This window comes from Bombus affinis, chromosome 3 (genome assembly GCF_024516045.1).
Source record: "Bombus affinis isolate iyBomAffi1 chromosome 3, iyBomAffi1.2, whole genome shotgun sequence".
Classification (NCBI taxonomy): domain Eukaryota; kingdom Metazoa; phylum Arthropoda; class Insecta; order Hymenoptera; family Apidae; genus Bombus; species Bombus affinis.
The window spans coordinates 5,229,802-5,245,814 of NC_066346.1; the positions used below are offsets into that span (position 1 = coordinate 5,229,802).

Genomic DNA, 16,013 nt, shown 5'->3' on the forward strand with positions numbered 1-16,013 from the left:
ATCCGCGAAGAAAGGCTTGTGACCGGACGGATATAGGTGACACGAGAGAAAGGTTGTCGGTGGTGTTTCAGCTTCGGTTCGCGTGACCGCCTCTTGCCCCTGCCAGCCGGCACCCTTTTGACGCGAAGATTAAAAGGGAAACAAAGGTGAAACTCGACAAAGCAGGTATGGAGCATCGTTGAAACGGTCGTCCGACCAGCTATGTTTTCAAGAACATTGTCTATTCGAGGGAACTGTGACTCGCCGGAACTCGGTGAAACGAAACGACCGCGATAATAGCGTTCGGAACCGGGTTCGGTGAGAAACGGAATCCGAAGGATGCGTCGGACCACCTACGGGTAATTAGGAGGCCAGGGGTGCGATATGAAGTTCAGATCGGCTAGATAAAGCCGGTAAAAACGGCCGGAGGTAGACAAAAACGGACAGAGACGGATAAGCGAAACGATAAAGCTCAAGTAGAGAGTGAGAGAGTGAGAGAGAAAGTCGCTAGGGAAACCGATGCACTTCGGGTCTCGGGAGACCCGTATCACTGATTCATCGAGCGAGAGTAGCTGAGTAAAGAGGAGCCAAGGAGAGAGGATTACAAATATTCTGGACGATATATTAAAGTTTGGAAAGAGGTGGGGCAAGTTGATCGGAAGATGTTCGATGTATTTATAACTTTATCAGGATACATGGAAAAAGGTAACTGACGCAGTGGATAGACAATGACGCAAATTATAAGGGCAGAGAGGAACGCGTGTATTCGCAATAACGCGAATAACGTGGGAAGGACAATGCGACAAATAAAGGGGAAGATAAAACGATCGTGCGGGATATAGACACAGCAGTAAAGGTACAAGAGGACGCGTCTAGCGGAGATATATAAAAACAACGACGAAGACGGATAAGGACTGAGGACGATAAAAAGTGGACAGGTGGCGGAGGAGGGTACGAAGCGACTCTCGTCGAGCTGGTATTGCATGTCGCGTATCCAGCTCAGCCGGCAATTTTATGTACACGGTAGGCGGATCGTTGGCCAGCAGGCAAGTTGAAGATGAGAGGCTGGATAGCGGGGGTCAGCCCCGCGCCGTCGAAATGAGTTGCCGTAGAGAAAACTGCCAGTGATATTCGAGCGACGCGGGCGGAATTTCATTTTTACATTGTGCTATACATTTCGTCCTTGCGGACATATCTGTCTTCGATCATCAGCCGGCTTTATCATTAGCACGCGACTCGCTATTATCGTTATCTTTTTAATCCATCCGCGTTCGTCGCACGTGCAACCTATCTTTATTGCTTTTCCTAGCGACTGCGGTACAGAGGGGACACCGGGTAGATAATTAAAATGTTAATGGCTCGGTAAAGTGGCAATTGTTGCTGGCTGACGTATTCAACGTTGAATATAAAATATGATGTTCGATGCTTGGAAAAAATTTAACGATGAACTGCGTATGTTAGTTGCACGTCTCGTAGGTATATAACTTTCAGAGTCGGTTAATAACTGCCATGAATACGAGACCTTATGTTACCTCTTGCGGAAGTAAGTCTCGCAATAAAATTCCCATTAATCGATACGAAGAGGAAAATAATGAAGAGAAGGGACTCACCTTTTGGAGGGTTCACGTGCAGAGCCGACCTATATAGGCTCTCCTCATCGAACCAGTCGGCGTTCCTTAACAACGTCTTAGCCGACATCAGACAAATGAGTACCACCGTGGCTAGCAGCACTGCCCTGCCTTTCCTTCTCGATCCGTGTCTTCTTGCTATCTGATAACATCCAGAGATCGCGGCTCCGACGATCAGACACGCGCCCACGCTCGGTAAATAGAGAATCCTCTCGGCTATTACGAAGCCCACGTAAAAGAACAAATTGCTAGCCGGTAGGAAGGGAAGCACGAGGAAACCGAGGGACGTGGCGACACCACTCGCTGCCGCCTGCCTGCTGGCGAATCCGTTGCTCCAGATTAATCCATTGTTAGGCCTCTTCGCGCAGTAACAATCACCGATCGGCCCGTTGTTATTGTTGTTCGCCGCCCGACACCCATCCGTGTGACATCCTCCTGTTCGCCTGCCGGCACACACGGGACACCTGGACGACATGGAGCGAGGATACTGCACGAGATGTAGACTAGTCTCCCGGACTGGTCGACGAAGCGTCTTGATCGTCCAGATCGAGGCGCCGATTAGCGCGGTGTACAAACAGGCGGACTCGAGGTTTCTCGCGTCAAGGAGGCTCGTGATTCGCGGCACGGCGTCCATGGACCAGTCGAAGCTTAGTGTATTGGGACAAAGTAACATCCTGGCGCTTGCTGCAGGTAGGTAGAGGAATGTAAGACCGCGTGTCAGGCGAGATGGGTGCCTGGCCGTCGGGTTGTCAGCGCTCGCGAATTCTGGCCTCGTGCCGGTAATCCTCAGTCTACCAAGAACCAACAATGCCAAACTTCCAGACACGATGCCGATGCTACGTGAGCGAGTCAAGCCGCAATTCACCTGGAAATACAAATAGTCCAAATCAATTATAAGTTGTGCGCGTTGGGTACATAATTTCTGATCAATCAACTGTGTCATATTCTATTTTCTATCGTGTACGTAAAGGAAAGGTTTCGTTGCTGCTCGGTAATTGGTAATAAGATATTCCTAGTCAGTGATTTGAATAAATGAATGGTGCATCGGGCCAGTAATTCATCACGGTCTAATGGTTGTCGTTCGTTATGAAGTATGTACACGCTTTTTAATCGAATGGTATGGAACCGTTGACAGACGCGAATCACGGCGAATGAAGATTAATTAAGGGCCGTCATGGTTACGAGCGCCAATATCGATGTTCATTCATAATTAAACGAGGAATCTTAATAATAATTGCACGTGTTTCGACCAAACAGCTGACTCATCTCTCTTCGTTGGTTGTAAATTAAACTGAACGATCCGCATCCGACGACGGTTTCCAAAGTAATTTAACTAGGAAACGAAACCGGTCTGTACCTTTATCGGTCAAAAGAGTCGCTCTTTCATGTCGAAAACATTAATTTAAAAGAGGTACCCTTTGGAAACCGTGTGTTTTCAACAAGTCGACGTGATGGGGAGCGACGAACGTCGGTACGTATTTTCCTGTCTTTATTTTAGGAAACTACACGCGTTCGTATATCGTACGCGGTCAAACACCGAACGAATAGAGGACGCGTCCTACTCGAAAAAAAGTGCGCCGTGGATAGGAAAACCGCGGCTGTAGACCGCAAATATCGATTCCTGTTTATTTTTCCATTTGCCAGCTTCGTGATAGACAGAGAGAACACTCTTTCGCGATCATAAACAGGATCGAAAAGCATCATGATGACTCGTGTGGCAACGTATGGCAGGTTCGTGTCGAACGCGTGTTCGCGTCTGGCGGATGACCGACGGAAGAGGAGAATTCGCTTGATCGGGTTTGGCAAATGAAGCGCTGATATAACACGGTGAATTTCGTTCTTCGACGATTTGTAAATCGGGGTGCGAGCGAAATAACAGTGAAAGTAGAACGAAAAAGAAACAAAAGGGACCGGAAAATTGTTGAACAAGGAAATATAATTTTATAGCAGGTTACAAGAAAATCGCGGGAAAGGCGTGCACGGCACGCTTAATCGACGCGATGCTCTCGAAAGCCGGCGCGGTGTTCCGTGCAAATGAAAAGTAACGTCGAAAGCTTTTAAAGCGAACCGTAGCGCGGCGTAATGCGAAAGCGACATTTTAATGGTAAATTGCGGAGCCGTGGAAGAAGTCGTGGGCGATAATTGCGAGCTCCAGAATTGTAACCGGCCTGGCTTTGTTTCACGCCGATGCTATAATTCGCGATAGATTCGTACGAACGTTCTTCCTTCCCTTTTAACGATGCTTTTAATATTACCGCACCGACGCCACGTGTAAAATTGGATGCGACGGGACCCTCTACTGACTAAATCGTCTCGCTTCCGCTGAATAATAAAATAGTTTTTATCAATCACCGTGGGAGTGGGAATTGCGAACAACGAGTGACCGTGAACCGAACGAATATTCCTGTTAGAGCAGATAACGAGCGAAGAAAGATTCAGAAGATACAAGTAGATTAATCTGACAAGTATAGTGCGAAAAGTCTAATTGCACGTGGCAAAGAATATATAGTAGAGAGAAAATTATTTGTATATTGCATTGTCAAACGTAGTTTTCATCGCTTCGCGCCATATTCGGCGAGAAGAATCTGTGCAACTCAAGATTACTATACCACCTTGGTAACTAGAAGGGACGTTTTCAGCAAGAGCACAAGGGACCTGTTCTTTCATTGAATAAGAATGGAACGGTATGCGAAACTATGAGATACCATGAACGAAGGTCGAAAACTTAAGCAACATTGAAGTACCGTATTGTTACAGCTTTTGAAGAAAACAAGTTTGAGGGAAAGCCCGGAAAATCGAGGAGTTATGCTCGAGCCCTGGCGAATTCGGGCTAATCAAGGGACGATAGCTCTCACAGGGTGGAACTTTTGGCAAGTTTGCGACGCACGAGTCGAGAAGGAATAATTCGCTACGGTAATGTAACCCAGTTACACAGCGTCGCTGACATTTTCGGTGCCGCGATAAACCGGGAATTCTGGTTTGAAGTTCGACGAATAAAGGACGCCTTTGACAAGAAAGCCGATTAACGAGGATTTAAGCAGAGCTACGTGAGCCTCCGTCGTAAATGAATGGAAATTGCGCTCTGTCGTTTTATTAATAATTCTCTTGGAACCTGCCGAAGCTCTTTCCCTCTCTTTGATTTCTAACTCGGTGACTATACTCTCTTTCACATCTCCTAGTTAATTATTTATTTATTTGTCTATTAACGACTTAATAAGAAACTGTTTGGTAGGGCACATACAATCATCGTCATTACGTATACGCAAGCAAGACACGAATATGACGCTGTTAACATTCACAATGACCACGTTGACGCAATTAAAACGACCATAAATAGCGTGAGGAAGTTAGCGATTCTTGTATGAGAAGAGAACGATATCTTAAGCCGGGCCAAGAAACGTAGAATTTTGAGACAGGATAGAATTTCGCAGCTTCTAAGTATAGCGTTTAGTACTTCGCGTGCAACTAGCGGGCCTATCGTAAGACGTGGACGCTCGAGCGATATTAGAATAAGTTTGAGCTGGCTAAGATGTAGGCTTGTTTGATAACGAAACGAGTGGATGAATTCGTAATAGCAACATATATTGAAACAAGATAGTGTATGCGAATTTTGATTGTTGCTCGCTCAGTATCAAAATATAAATACCAAAAGAATATCATAGGGAGCACGTTCTTGTGTAACCCTAGTTGAAGGTTGCAAGAGCAATAAAAATCTACTCATAATATTTTTTGTTTCTAGACCTTGCAGCCTAAAACAACGTTAGCATTCAAGGCCACAATAATATGGATCTCTCCCACTTTTGAATTTTTTCCGGTTCAACCCTGGAACTTTTTCTACTGCCATGGGCCGCTATAAGTCGATACATAGTAGACGAATGGCTATGGTCAATGTAGAACACAGGCAAAATAAAATTATACCTTCAAGAAACGAAACGAAGATGAAAGAGAATAAAAGAATAGAGCTAGCAGAAATCTCCTTAGAAAACTGTTTTATTCTGGTCGAAAAATGGTTAACTTGATCTCTCGTCTATCTTGAATTTTGAGACGACGCGACTCGACGGAACAACGGCGAACAAGTGTGCCATAATAAGAGGAAAAATATGGACGATCAAGAGCAAGAAAGATAAAACAGGGACAACTGGATAAGACAGAAAGGAAGAACTACCGAGAGATCGGCCTCTCGCGCGGCGCTACACTCGGAAGGGTGTCAGGAAATGCGAACGACCCTTGGCACCCCTCCAACGTTCGTCGGCTGGCTGGCTGGTCCACGACATGCATCACGCCAGGCGTCTGATGCATCCAGCGCATCCGGATACGATGTGCAGGAGAAAAGCGAACGCCTGGAGGTTCAGAGTCGAAGGGTCTACCCATGTGTCTGGAGGTGGTTGAAGGTGGTTAAAGCCGTCTAGAATCAGGGCGTGGGGAAGCTAAAGGTGGCTCACCCCGTGCATCAGGCCACTGTCTCTGGCAGAATGCTGGCCTTGCTCTCTCGCGTTTGCACATGCTGCGTCATTATCGGTTACAAGGCTTGTCTTGTCTTGTGTACCCTTACCTTTTGTACCCTCGGCGGTTGCCGTTATACAGAGATAATGCACGCGTGCGTCTGGGATTCAAGAAACCAGGCGAGAATTTCGCGTTACGTGTGCCTGTGGTGCACGTGCGTACGCGCGTTAACGCCAACAGAGGATGCGATAATCCGTATACGACGAATTCGATATTACGCCAGTTGGTTACGATTAGCGTTCTTGTATACGTTTACGAGTAATTATATAGAGTAGTAGAGTAATTGCACGACGTTATCGGTTGACGCCAGCAGGCCGGCATAATCCGTGCGCGGCTCGGGCCTCCTCGTCTCTGGACTCACCTACTTCCGCTCGTCAGCGGTAATTTGATTACGTCGTTCTACCGGTAGACTGGTCCATTTTCAGTTGTTAATATTCGTAATGGCAGGCGGATCCGCGCACTACCGCAATCCGGCGTAATGCAGCTCTCGAAACGTTAATTTACGATAATGTGTCCGAGGCACGTGAGATGCGAGCGACTTGCAATCGACGGTCTGTAAATGTTGCAACCTCGACTTTCCAGCCGGAGGCTCGTTCTTCCGGAGAAACCTCGCGATACGGAGAAAGCACGAGACGGGGGAAAATCACGGCTCGTAAAATCTGATAGACAGGATCTCACGGCCAGTCCATAAATCCCGGCTAGTTAGTGGCAGTTAAACTAGCTGTTGGACGAGGTCGTAGGTGATACGGAATTGAGTTGTAAAATGGAATTTCGCGCGACCACCGACGCAACGAGGAATATATCCGATACAAATACAAGTTTGGGACACGTATCGATAGTCTTTAGTCGTATACAGAATCCTCGTCGAAACGTTTAACCGAAGGGTTAATCAACGGAACTGTCTCATTCGTAATTGTGTTTCAAACACTCGTCGATGATGACAATGTCGCAAACCTAACCCAAATATGCAAGTAATCGCGTTTTGTTCCAAACACGACATCCTCCGTGAACAGCACGTACATCGTAAACACACGATACGTCAATTACAACATCCTACCGCTGTGCACCTCATCAGCGGGACTTACCCTAGCGCATTAGCAACCCTCGATCGATACGCTTTCCCCTTGCTTCGCGTACTCTAATGAATTATCGATAAATAACTCCCACCGTCTTCCACGTAGCATCTTGTGTGCACAGTTTGCACCGTGTTAAACCACTCGATGCAAAACTGCGGGGATCCACCTCCCTTTATCGAGCCTTGTACCCGGGGAAAGGTCCCCGAAGAAATTTCTTGCAGTCTCTTACCTTTCGACTCGACTCGCCGCGACACAATTCCCAGAGGAGACACAGAGCCAACGAGGATATTCCCGTTTCCTTGGCGAGGGTAGCCAGGGTCGACGACACAAGGGCCAGAATCAAAGGAAATGGCGACCTGGTGCGCTCGCAGTGGGCGCTGTATGCGAGTAACGCTGACAAGGTCAACAGACAGGCGAGAAGATCGGCACGACCGACCACGCCGGCTACTGCTTCGCTGTGAATCGGATGCGCCGCGAACAGGAAGCCGGTGATCGCGTGGCCGAGATTGTTTCTTTCAGGCAATACCTGCAAAACGTGAAAAATTCTCGGTGAATCGCTGAACAATGGTACGCGGATTGTGCGTCTCTTCTTCATTGTTCTGGGTACAGAGGCGGTGCGCTTTTTAACGCAATTTTTACGATCGAGGACAATGGACCAACTCTTCTACGGAAAATGGGAATAGGAGCGGTTTAGATAGTCATCGGCGGTTTCTATTAAATTTCTGTTAAATGTTGCAGCAACGCGAGCGTACAATAGATAGATCGAGGAATGATATTTTACAGGAGACGGATTCGATCGTTGGGAGTTTTGCACTAATTTGTTAGAAATGGAAATGGAATACGAATCGTTTCGTAACAAGACAATGACGTTTAATTGTCTCGCGCAGTTTTCGATATATTCGACGATTGTGCGGCAAGATAAAAACCGATTGCACTTATTCACGGAACGATCAGCGACAATGGCATTGCGGACGTTGTTATTCGGCGGGATTGAAAAAGCTGAAAGCACAGGGCCGAGGCTCTTGAAACTTGAAACGAAACAACGGATTTCCCCTGGTAATCCCATTTCCATTACGATAACCATGGCAGGTGACACGCGTGGCCGTCAAGGGAGGACGGTGGACGCGGTCGCACGCGATTATTAACGTAATATTCCGGAATTAAATGGACTGGTAAAATTTTATTTCCAGCCAGTCGCCATAACGTCTGGTATTATCAAGTCTGCATGACGTACACTCTACAGGTGTCACTATTATCTCGTTTCCTGCTGCTCTGACGTAAAATCTGACCAACGCGATGCGCGCGACGGACGAGCAGCTTGTCCGGTTTTAATCGAAAAGCAGATGAACCAGTCGAATTCTCCGAGCCTCCAACCCCTTCCCTCTTCCTATCCCGAATTAGTTTCTCGTTTGAATAACCGATAAATTTCACCGAGCTTGCTGGCTTAATTAACGTTATTATACGCGAGTGGCGTGTGCTTTACCTTTCTGGCAACTCTAACCACAAGCACGGTGCAGGCGGCGTGCAGCGCGACGTTCACCAGATGATAGCCCCACGGTTCCAGGCCGCCCAATAGATGATTCAGGCGAAAGGTGGCCACGCAAAGAGGCCTGTAACTTCCGTGGGAGCCTCGATCGTTTAGTGGCGTGCCCCAGAAATCGTTCTCCAGCAGCCGAGACCACGGCGTGCTGGACAGCAGGTCCGGATTCGTCAGAATAGCTCTTCTGCGACAAAAATATAACACGATCTCGTTAACGACGCTTTCATTCATACGTATCATATGTATGAGGTGATATTTGCTGCAGTGCGTTAAATAATCATTCGGTGTTTAGATCAACAATATATTTCTTAACAAGTGTCTTCTTTTGAACGCGTCTATATCTCCACTATCCACGCGTTTGTTAGCCACGCACGCCTTCTTCTCGAACATTCGGCGGAAGGACCGGAAGGCCCATTAGGCACTTCGCTTCAATGATATACATTGTTGCCGAGTGCTGCGACACATATAATTTCAGATTAATATATTCGTTTTAAACATATTTGAATGGAGAATAAATGGTTAGTCGTCGTTTCGTTCAAAATCGAACGAAATTCGATGGATCGTTTCGTTTCCACGGATTTGTCCAACGAGCAGTGACAAGCAACACCGCGGGTCGTGGCATTTTAATCGACCCGCACGATCGATATTCATGAGCGTCGCGGTGTTTCGGGCTCGTCTCGAGGCTGTGATACCGCAGGCGACGCACCTGAGCCATCGTCGTCGACGGGGGAAATGGGAACAGGGCTCGATGAACATCGAGCCAATAATTTCGAATTCCACGGCCCTCCGATAAGCCCCCTTGCCCCTCAACGAGTATCGTATCACATTTTCTACGTGAGCTAGCGATCCACGCTCGAGACGGCCACGATCGACAATGGAAGCAAACGCTGCGCTGGTTGGATTCTTCTTGCATGGAATTTAGATCGAACACCTGTTCCCCTGTGTTGCTATAATCGAGAAATCAAATAGACGAACGGCGTCGTTGGTTCATTATCGAAAGACAGTCTCCGCTATCTATTAAATTATCGATAATCGATCGGTTCATCTGTGAAAACACAGTTATTAGTTTTGTAAATGATTTTCGTTCAACTTGTTCGGGAATATGTGATAAAACGGTAGCGATTTGGTTTCGGAGGTAGATTAAATGATTTTCGTTCAAGAAGATTCAATCTTTCTGGCGCGTTACAACAGCGAATTGTTCGGTAAACGTTATTCGTTTGGTTCTAATGGCGAATTTATAAAGCCTTCGAGCGTGGCGATAATTCTCCCATATCATGTATCTACACATGTTTAACGTGTAATCTATATTTATGCAGCATTTGATTTCCTGATTATAAACACGTTGTGTAAACCTATCAGCTTTGGTCTCTGCTATTGTTCGAGGAAATTTAGACATAATTTTGGTATTGATCGTTAATATACATTGCTGTACAAAGTAACAATAATTTCTTCTCGTAGAAGAAATTGTTTCATCTGTCTGTCGTCGTACAACGCCAGATTGGAGTAAGTTTCGTGCAGATTTCGAAAGTTTCGACACGCAAGTTTACCATAAGTTGTTCGGACGAAACAGTTGATCGTTGCGTAAGGGCGGCGTAAGATTTACGATGTCGCAAAATTCATTAGAATTCGGAACAATTCTGCGCGACGGTGCTCGAATTCTCTCGGTTTCCAGCGGGCGAAACACTCGACACATTTATACGAACGAACGGATGGCACGTAAACTTCCCTCGTCGCTGTTTATTTCAATTTCCGGATCCTGTCAGGCGATGGTACACGCGCTCACGCGAAATTCCAAAAGAAACACACAACCTCGCCGATATTGGAACACGCGCAACGTTACTCGCCCTCTCCCCCTTTCGTTTTATTATTGGCCTCGTTAACATCGATCGATTCGTCGAGCGTAAAACATTAACGGCCAGCGTTTGCTTGGAAATATGAATGTTTAATGAAAATTTTTCGTTCGACCGAAAATAAACAGTTTTCAGTCGAAATTCACGAGTCCGCACTGTCAATAAAATCTTGTCCGGTGATTTTATAGTTACTACATTGTCCGGCGTGTTTAAATTTATATAAACGAGAAAGAAAAGAACGAAGAAAGGGAGAGAGGAAAAGGAAGAAAAATCGAGACGCCGATGATGACCAGCACCGAGATACGAGCAATTAAAGGGTAAAAGGAGATCCTCAGATCAACCTCTCGGAGGTCTCTAACGTTGGGTAATCCAAGGTATTAGTCGGAGGCATCGGTTATATTAAGCATCTGTCAGAACTGTCGCGAAACGGGGACACTCTTCTCTCTCTCCCTGGCTGGTTCCTCTCTCAGTGTGTACACGTTCGTGGTATTCCCCGGGGACTATTTCTGACAGTACACGTGACGTTAATGAAACTCGGTCCCCGGTCTAACGGAGCAGTTCGGAACGTGACTGCACGCGGAGGGTTCGCAAGGCTGCAAAGGGTACGTGTACGCTCTTCTACAACCCCTCGAGTCGACGCTAATACCGGTCCAACCCCTTTAAGCCTGGCCTCGTCGACTTACGTAAGGCTATGGGATACCGATTCAATTTTCCGTGGCTTCTTGTCGAATCGAAAAGCGCTTAGCTGCCGGTCAAATTAGAATTATTGGTCGGCCGTTACGGCGTCCGAGCGAATTAATAAATTACAGCGTGTGCTCCGTAGAGCTTCTCCCTTTCTCTTTGCTCTGCGCGTTCGTCCCAGCTCGATATAGATACCAGCGGCGATATTAAAATCGGCCGATGATTAATCTTCGTAATCGTGGCTGGGCCGCCGTATACCGAGCCACGCGAAAGAGGTGGAAAAGAGAGAACGACTAAGTAGGGGTGGATGGCGAGAACCGAGGCAGGGATGACTGTCCTATCGATTGCACCCGGTTTCTATAGCGAGTCAGCGCCTGAGCCGAGAGAAAGAAACGGCTGGCCGGTGTTACTTTAGGCTCGACGATCGACGATATTGCTGCCTCCCGTTTCCCCTGACGTAGTTTTTTTCTTCTCGCCGGCCAATTCGGCTTTTCTCCCTTTCTTTTTTTTTTCCGCCCTCTCGCTGTTTCATCCTCGCTCCAGCCTTTGCTTCTCGTTTCACGTAGGTATTACGGAAATCGAGATTGCAAGGCTCGACTTCGATACACCTATCCCTTGACGGTAGCCACTGACTTGAAAGGTGGACATCGGTGCCGCGACATAAATATTCACGCGTAATTTCGCCGCAGATGACAATTTAATTTCGCGAAACGGCATATTTAATGTCAAATCGACAAGAATTATTTATCGGATTCCTGAGGAAGCGGAGAGACAGGCTGGCTGAGAGCGTATTGTGGAGTGAGGGAAACAAGTAAAGGGTGACTGCGCGTTAAATTCCTGCGGCAATGGACGGCGCGACGCTTCGTTTATCTTTGGCGAAATAATATTTCACACACGCGGCACTGACAAAATTCGATAACGTCCGCGGGCATGTTCGATGCGCGCCGCTGAAATTTTTCCCGCGATCCGCGAGCCCTTTTCGCGTTGATTCTCGCTAAGCCCCTCGGGGTAGCGCGACAAAATTCAGATACAGTCGGTAGCCACGGTCCCGTTCGACGCGATGCGACAGTAAGCAGCATCCGGTCGTAAATTGCCAGGTGTTACGATCGCTTTCTATCTCTCTCGTTGGCCGCGGGGACGTGACTTTGCCTCTCGGATAAATAGAAATTCACGGGACACGATACGGGGATCGTTTCTTCGGGAGCGAGAAGCTGCCGCGTGATCCCCCGGGGATGATGCGGCGCCCGGCAATTTGCACGACATTCCCCCGCGTCGCCACCTCTTCGTCCTCCGTCTTGCGCGCCACCCTTCTTTCTTCTCCACCCCTCCTAGAGCAACCGCTGGGAACGGATCCCATTCCGGGAGAACGAATCAACGACGGGGAAAGAGGGCGACAGTTTAGGTAGGATACGGGACCAAAGACGCCGGGAAGAACAATAAAAGGGCCGTAGTGTGAACCGTAGAAGAGAAAGAGCGCGACTACCTCGGTGAAGCTACATTATGTCGGGCATTTCCCAGAAGATGGTCCCTGGAGCGAGAACCGCGAAGATGCCGGTGAGGGAGGACCAAATAAATACCTGACTAAATCGTCCGGAAAACTCATTCCATCCCCGGGAGCGTTTTAGGAAACCTCGGCCGCAGCCGGCTCGTTCGAGCGGCACATCGCGCGCGCCCCGTTTACCTCGCCGCTGCCGCTACCATTCTCCCCCACTGCCGCTGCTGTGTGCCATGCAATTTCGAAAGTGAGGCTTAAGCTACGGCTGCTAAGTGTGACGGAAGGAAAAAAGTGGCAGTCGTAAGTTAAGTCGTAAATACGCGCCGCCGCCACGCGCGATCTACCGCGCAAACTCTTCCATTTACTCGCGTTCTTCGCTGAATAAGAAGTTGGAAAAAGAAAGCGACAGATGATGTTGGGACGTTTGAATTTGGAATGTCAGGGATTGATCAGCGAAGGAGGGCGATTTGATGTTTCGGATGAATCGCGTGATGGTTGGAATAGCGAAAGGCAGGGGTGGTAAATTTGTACGATTCTCGAGTGTACGTAAAGCGAATGCAAGCTCTTTGTCACACGCTGCCGGCACTCGCAATCTCGTGGTGCAATAAACTAGAGCTCTCACCGGATTCCTTGGCAAAACAGATTTTCTAGGCCGATGGCCTACTTAAGTAACGGAAACTTACTTCGCAGCCATTGTCCTTTGCTCTCTGTTCTTCGATGACTCTATCTTTGGCCGATAAATCAATTTATCCATTACCTCTCTACCAACGAATCGATATACGGTAGAAATATTATCGCGGATGAAAATAGCCAAGGAACAACATACCTAGAAATTAAATTATTTCCAAGAATATTTACCTGTTACCGATCGAATAATCTTGCCATTCATACACTTAATGACTGTACATGCACGGCTAAAGACAAATTATTCAGTCGATAGAAAGTACCTCCGTTCACAGACGTAACACGTCAGCCAATGTGGATGCTGTAACCGTACTACTCGCGTAATCGAGCGATCGTGGCTCGAGAAGATTCCGGAATACCCGTAAAATCGTTACACGGAGTAATCTCGCTTATTGAATATTTTACGAGCACCGGCAACATCTTAAGCGCGTGCTTCTACAGTAGTATAACCGCGAAATGGGTCAGACACGGTAATCAGAGGGCCAAGGAGGTTCGAAGCTGGTTTGCATCGTAAAACTACCATCGGGCTGCAAAATGAAGAAACAATAAGATATAAGCAATTTCTGGCTCGTCTTTAGACTATGTTTATTTTTTTTACAACGTGTAATATTTGATCGACGACGTATTTTACGATCGCCGATAGTCATCCCGCTCGCCTAATTACACGTGGACGTAATTGTCAGAAATGCCGAGAAGTCGGTGAAGCCGAAAGATTCGCCAACTTTTGTCTTCCAAAAACTATTCGATATGCATCATCAACCGCGATAAGATCCACAGACTTTCGTGTACCACGAAATAACGGAAGTTATTCAATCTCGAGGAGACGGGACCGCGAAGTCCATAAAGGCAAATATATCCCGCCCCTGGAGCGTGCATCGAGAATATTCAGAGAACTCGGTAAAACTGCGTCCGGACCGAGGCCACGGAGTAAATCATCGAGCGTTGCTACTGTTTTATTCGCGTATAAAGTTTCAATTTCAGGATTCGAAATTTATTAGCGGCGCAACTTTCGGCCACGCGAGTATCGACTAATGGCGGAGAAAGAAAACCGGTGAATTTCACCGACGATGTTCGGCAATGTCGATTAAGCACTCACCCAGGAGGATATTACACGGTTACTTTTAGACCAGATAATCTATTTATCCGTGTTTGATCTATTCGCCAAATGAGAAAGATAATTGATTATTCATTGGAAGGAAATTAATTTAACCGCAATCGTATTATTTATAACATATCGAGACTCCGATAATGCAATTACGATCTCTCTAGGTCGTCGTGTTATTTATCCTAGAATATCGTCGTATCAATAGTTAAAATATTTTGACGATGGTTTGTCGAATAAAAAGCAACTTCTAACTCAATGAAATTTTCAATCATTCGGAGAAACAGAGAATGGAAGATCGGCCTTTTCGGCGATTCCAACCGCGACCTTTCCAACAAATCACCGATGCAGAACTTTGAAACATTCGTTAGAACGGCGTTATCGAAAATCAATATTTAAGCGCGATACTGTCTTCGACGTTGAAGCAGTCGATGACTCGATTAACAAAATCCGGATAGCGCAAGGAACCCCATCAAAATTCTCCATGTCCACCCGGCTCGCTGGCCCATGGCTGTCCTTCTTTTTTTGCACTTTACCTGAGCGAAAAAAGTTACGGGTCTTGCGACGTGTTGCTCGAACCTGGTTTCTAATTGTCAATAGAGGGCGTGAAAATCAGCGAACGAAAATCGATCCACTCGTTCGCCTTCTTTGAGGTGTAGCATATAAAGAGCGAGGAAGAGCAAAAAGGAGGCAGACCCAGAAAAAAGGTATGGAAAGAGAGAAAGGGGAAGGACGATGCTCAGCAGGCGCGCCTATATAGCTTTTATACCCCAAGAATCCAAGAACGTCGTAATAGAAACCCCTGACAGGGGTCAATCTCCTAACGGTCGATCCCGAAAAGCCAACCTACCTTCCATTCATCGATCACCCTGCTCAATCTCAGCTTCGATCTAGAATCTAGACCTATTCCATTCCCGAATAAGCTCGCTCTAAAGTCATCTGGCTCTCGTTCGACGTTCAGCATACCGAGCCCGCTTCCATTTCTCCGTTCCATCCTTCTTCGCGCTAACTTTTCCTCTCTCTTCTTCTCTTTCCGTCTACCTTTACCAGTTTGATAGGTTCTTCTGCTCTAAACTCGGGCGGAAATATTTTGAGAATGATAACTGATTTCAGAGGAATCGAATAGGAGATAGAAGCTGCTTCAGAACTCGGAAATCTGCCACGTTTGACTCTACGTACGATTCTAAATAAGAGAAACTCGACTACGGAGTGGAACAGTTCCGTGTGTGAATACGAGAAGTGTACCGCGATCGGGTTCGCCGAACGCGAGGCTCCCACTGAAATTACTCGGTCATCGACTAAACACCGAGTAAAGCTGAGAAGTTCGAGGGAGATCAGTGAGCGTGGTATTCATCGATCCAAGTTCGCGAAATCACTTCGCTAAGCAACGTCGCAACTCCAGAATTTGTTCTCTCTCCGGTGAATCGAACTCCCTATAGAATGAATGGAAATCACGCTCGGGTGCGTGTAACAAA

General features: G+C 47.0%; 1 protein-coding gene across 2 annotated transcripts in view; it reads right to left on the reverse strand.

Moving 5' to 3' along the window:
• The window catches only part of LOC126914014 (protein O-mannosyl-transferase TMTC2-like), a 164,698-nt gene that overhangs the window by 78,230 nt on the left and 70,455 nt on the right, over window positions 1–16,013 (reverse strand). For both annotated transcript variants that reach the window (XM_050717415.1, XM_050717414.1), the window contains exons 2-4: window positions 8,670–8,910; window positions 7,416–7,712; window positions 1,590–2,472 (exon numbers count right to left, since the gene is read on the reverse strand). In XM_050717415.1, coding sequence (XP_050573372.1) covers window positions 1,590–2,472; window positions 7,416–7,712; window positions 8,670–8,910 — 1,421 coding nt within the window. The remainder of the gene's footprint in view (window positions 1–1,589; window positions 2,473–7,415; window positions 7,713–8,669; window positions 8,911–16,013) is intronic.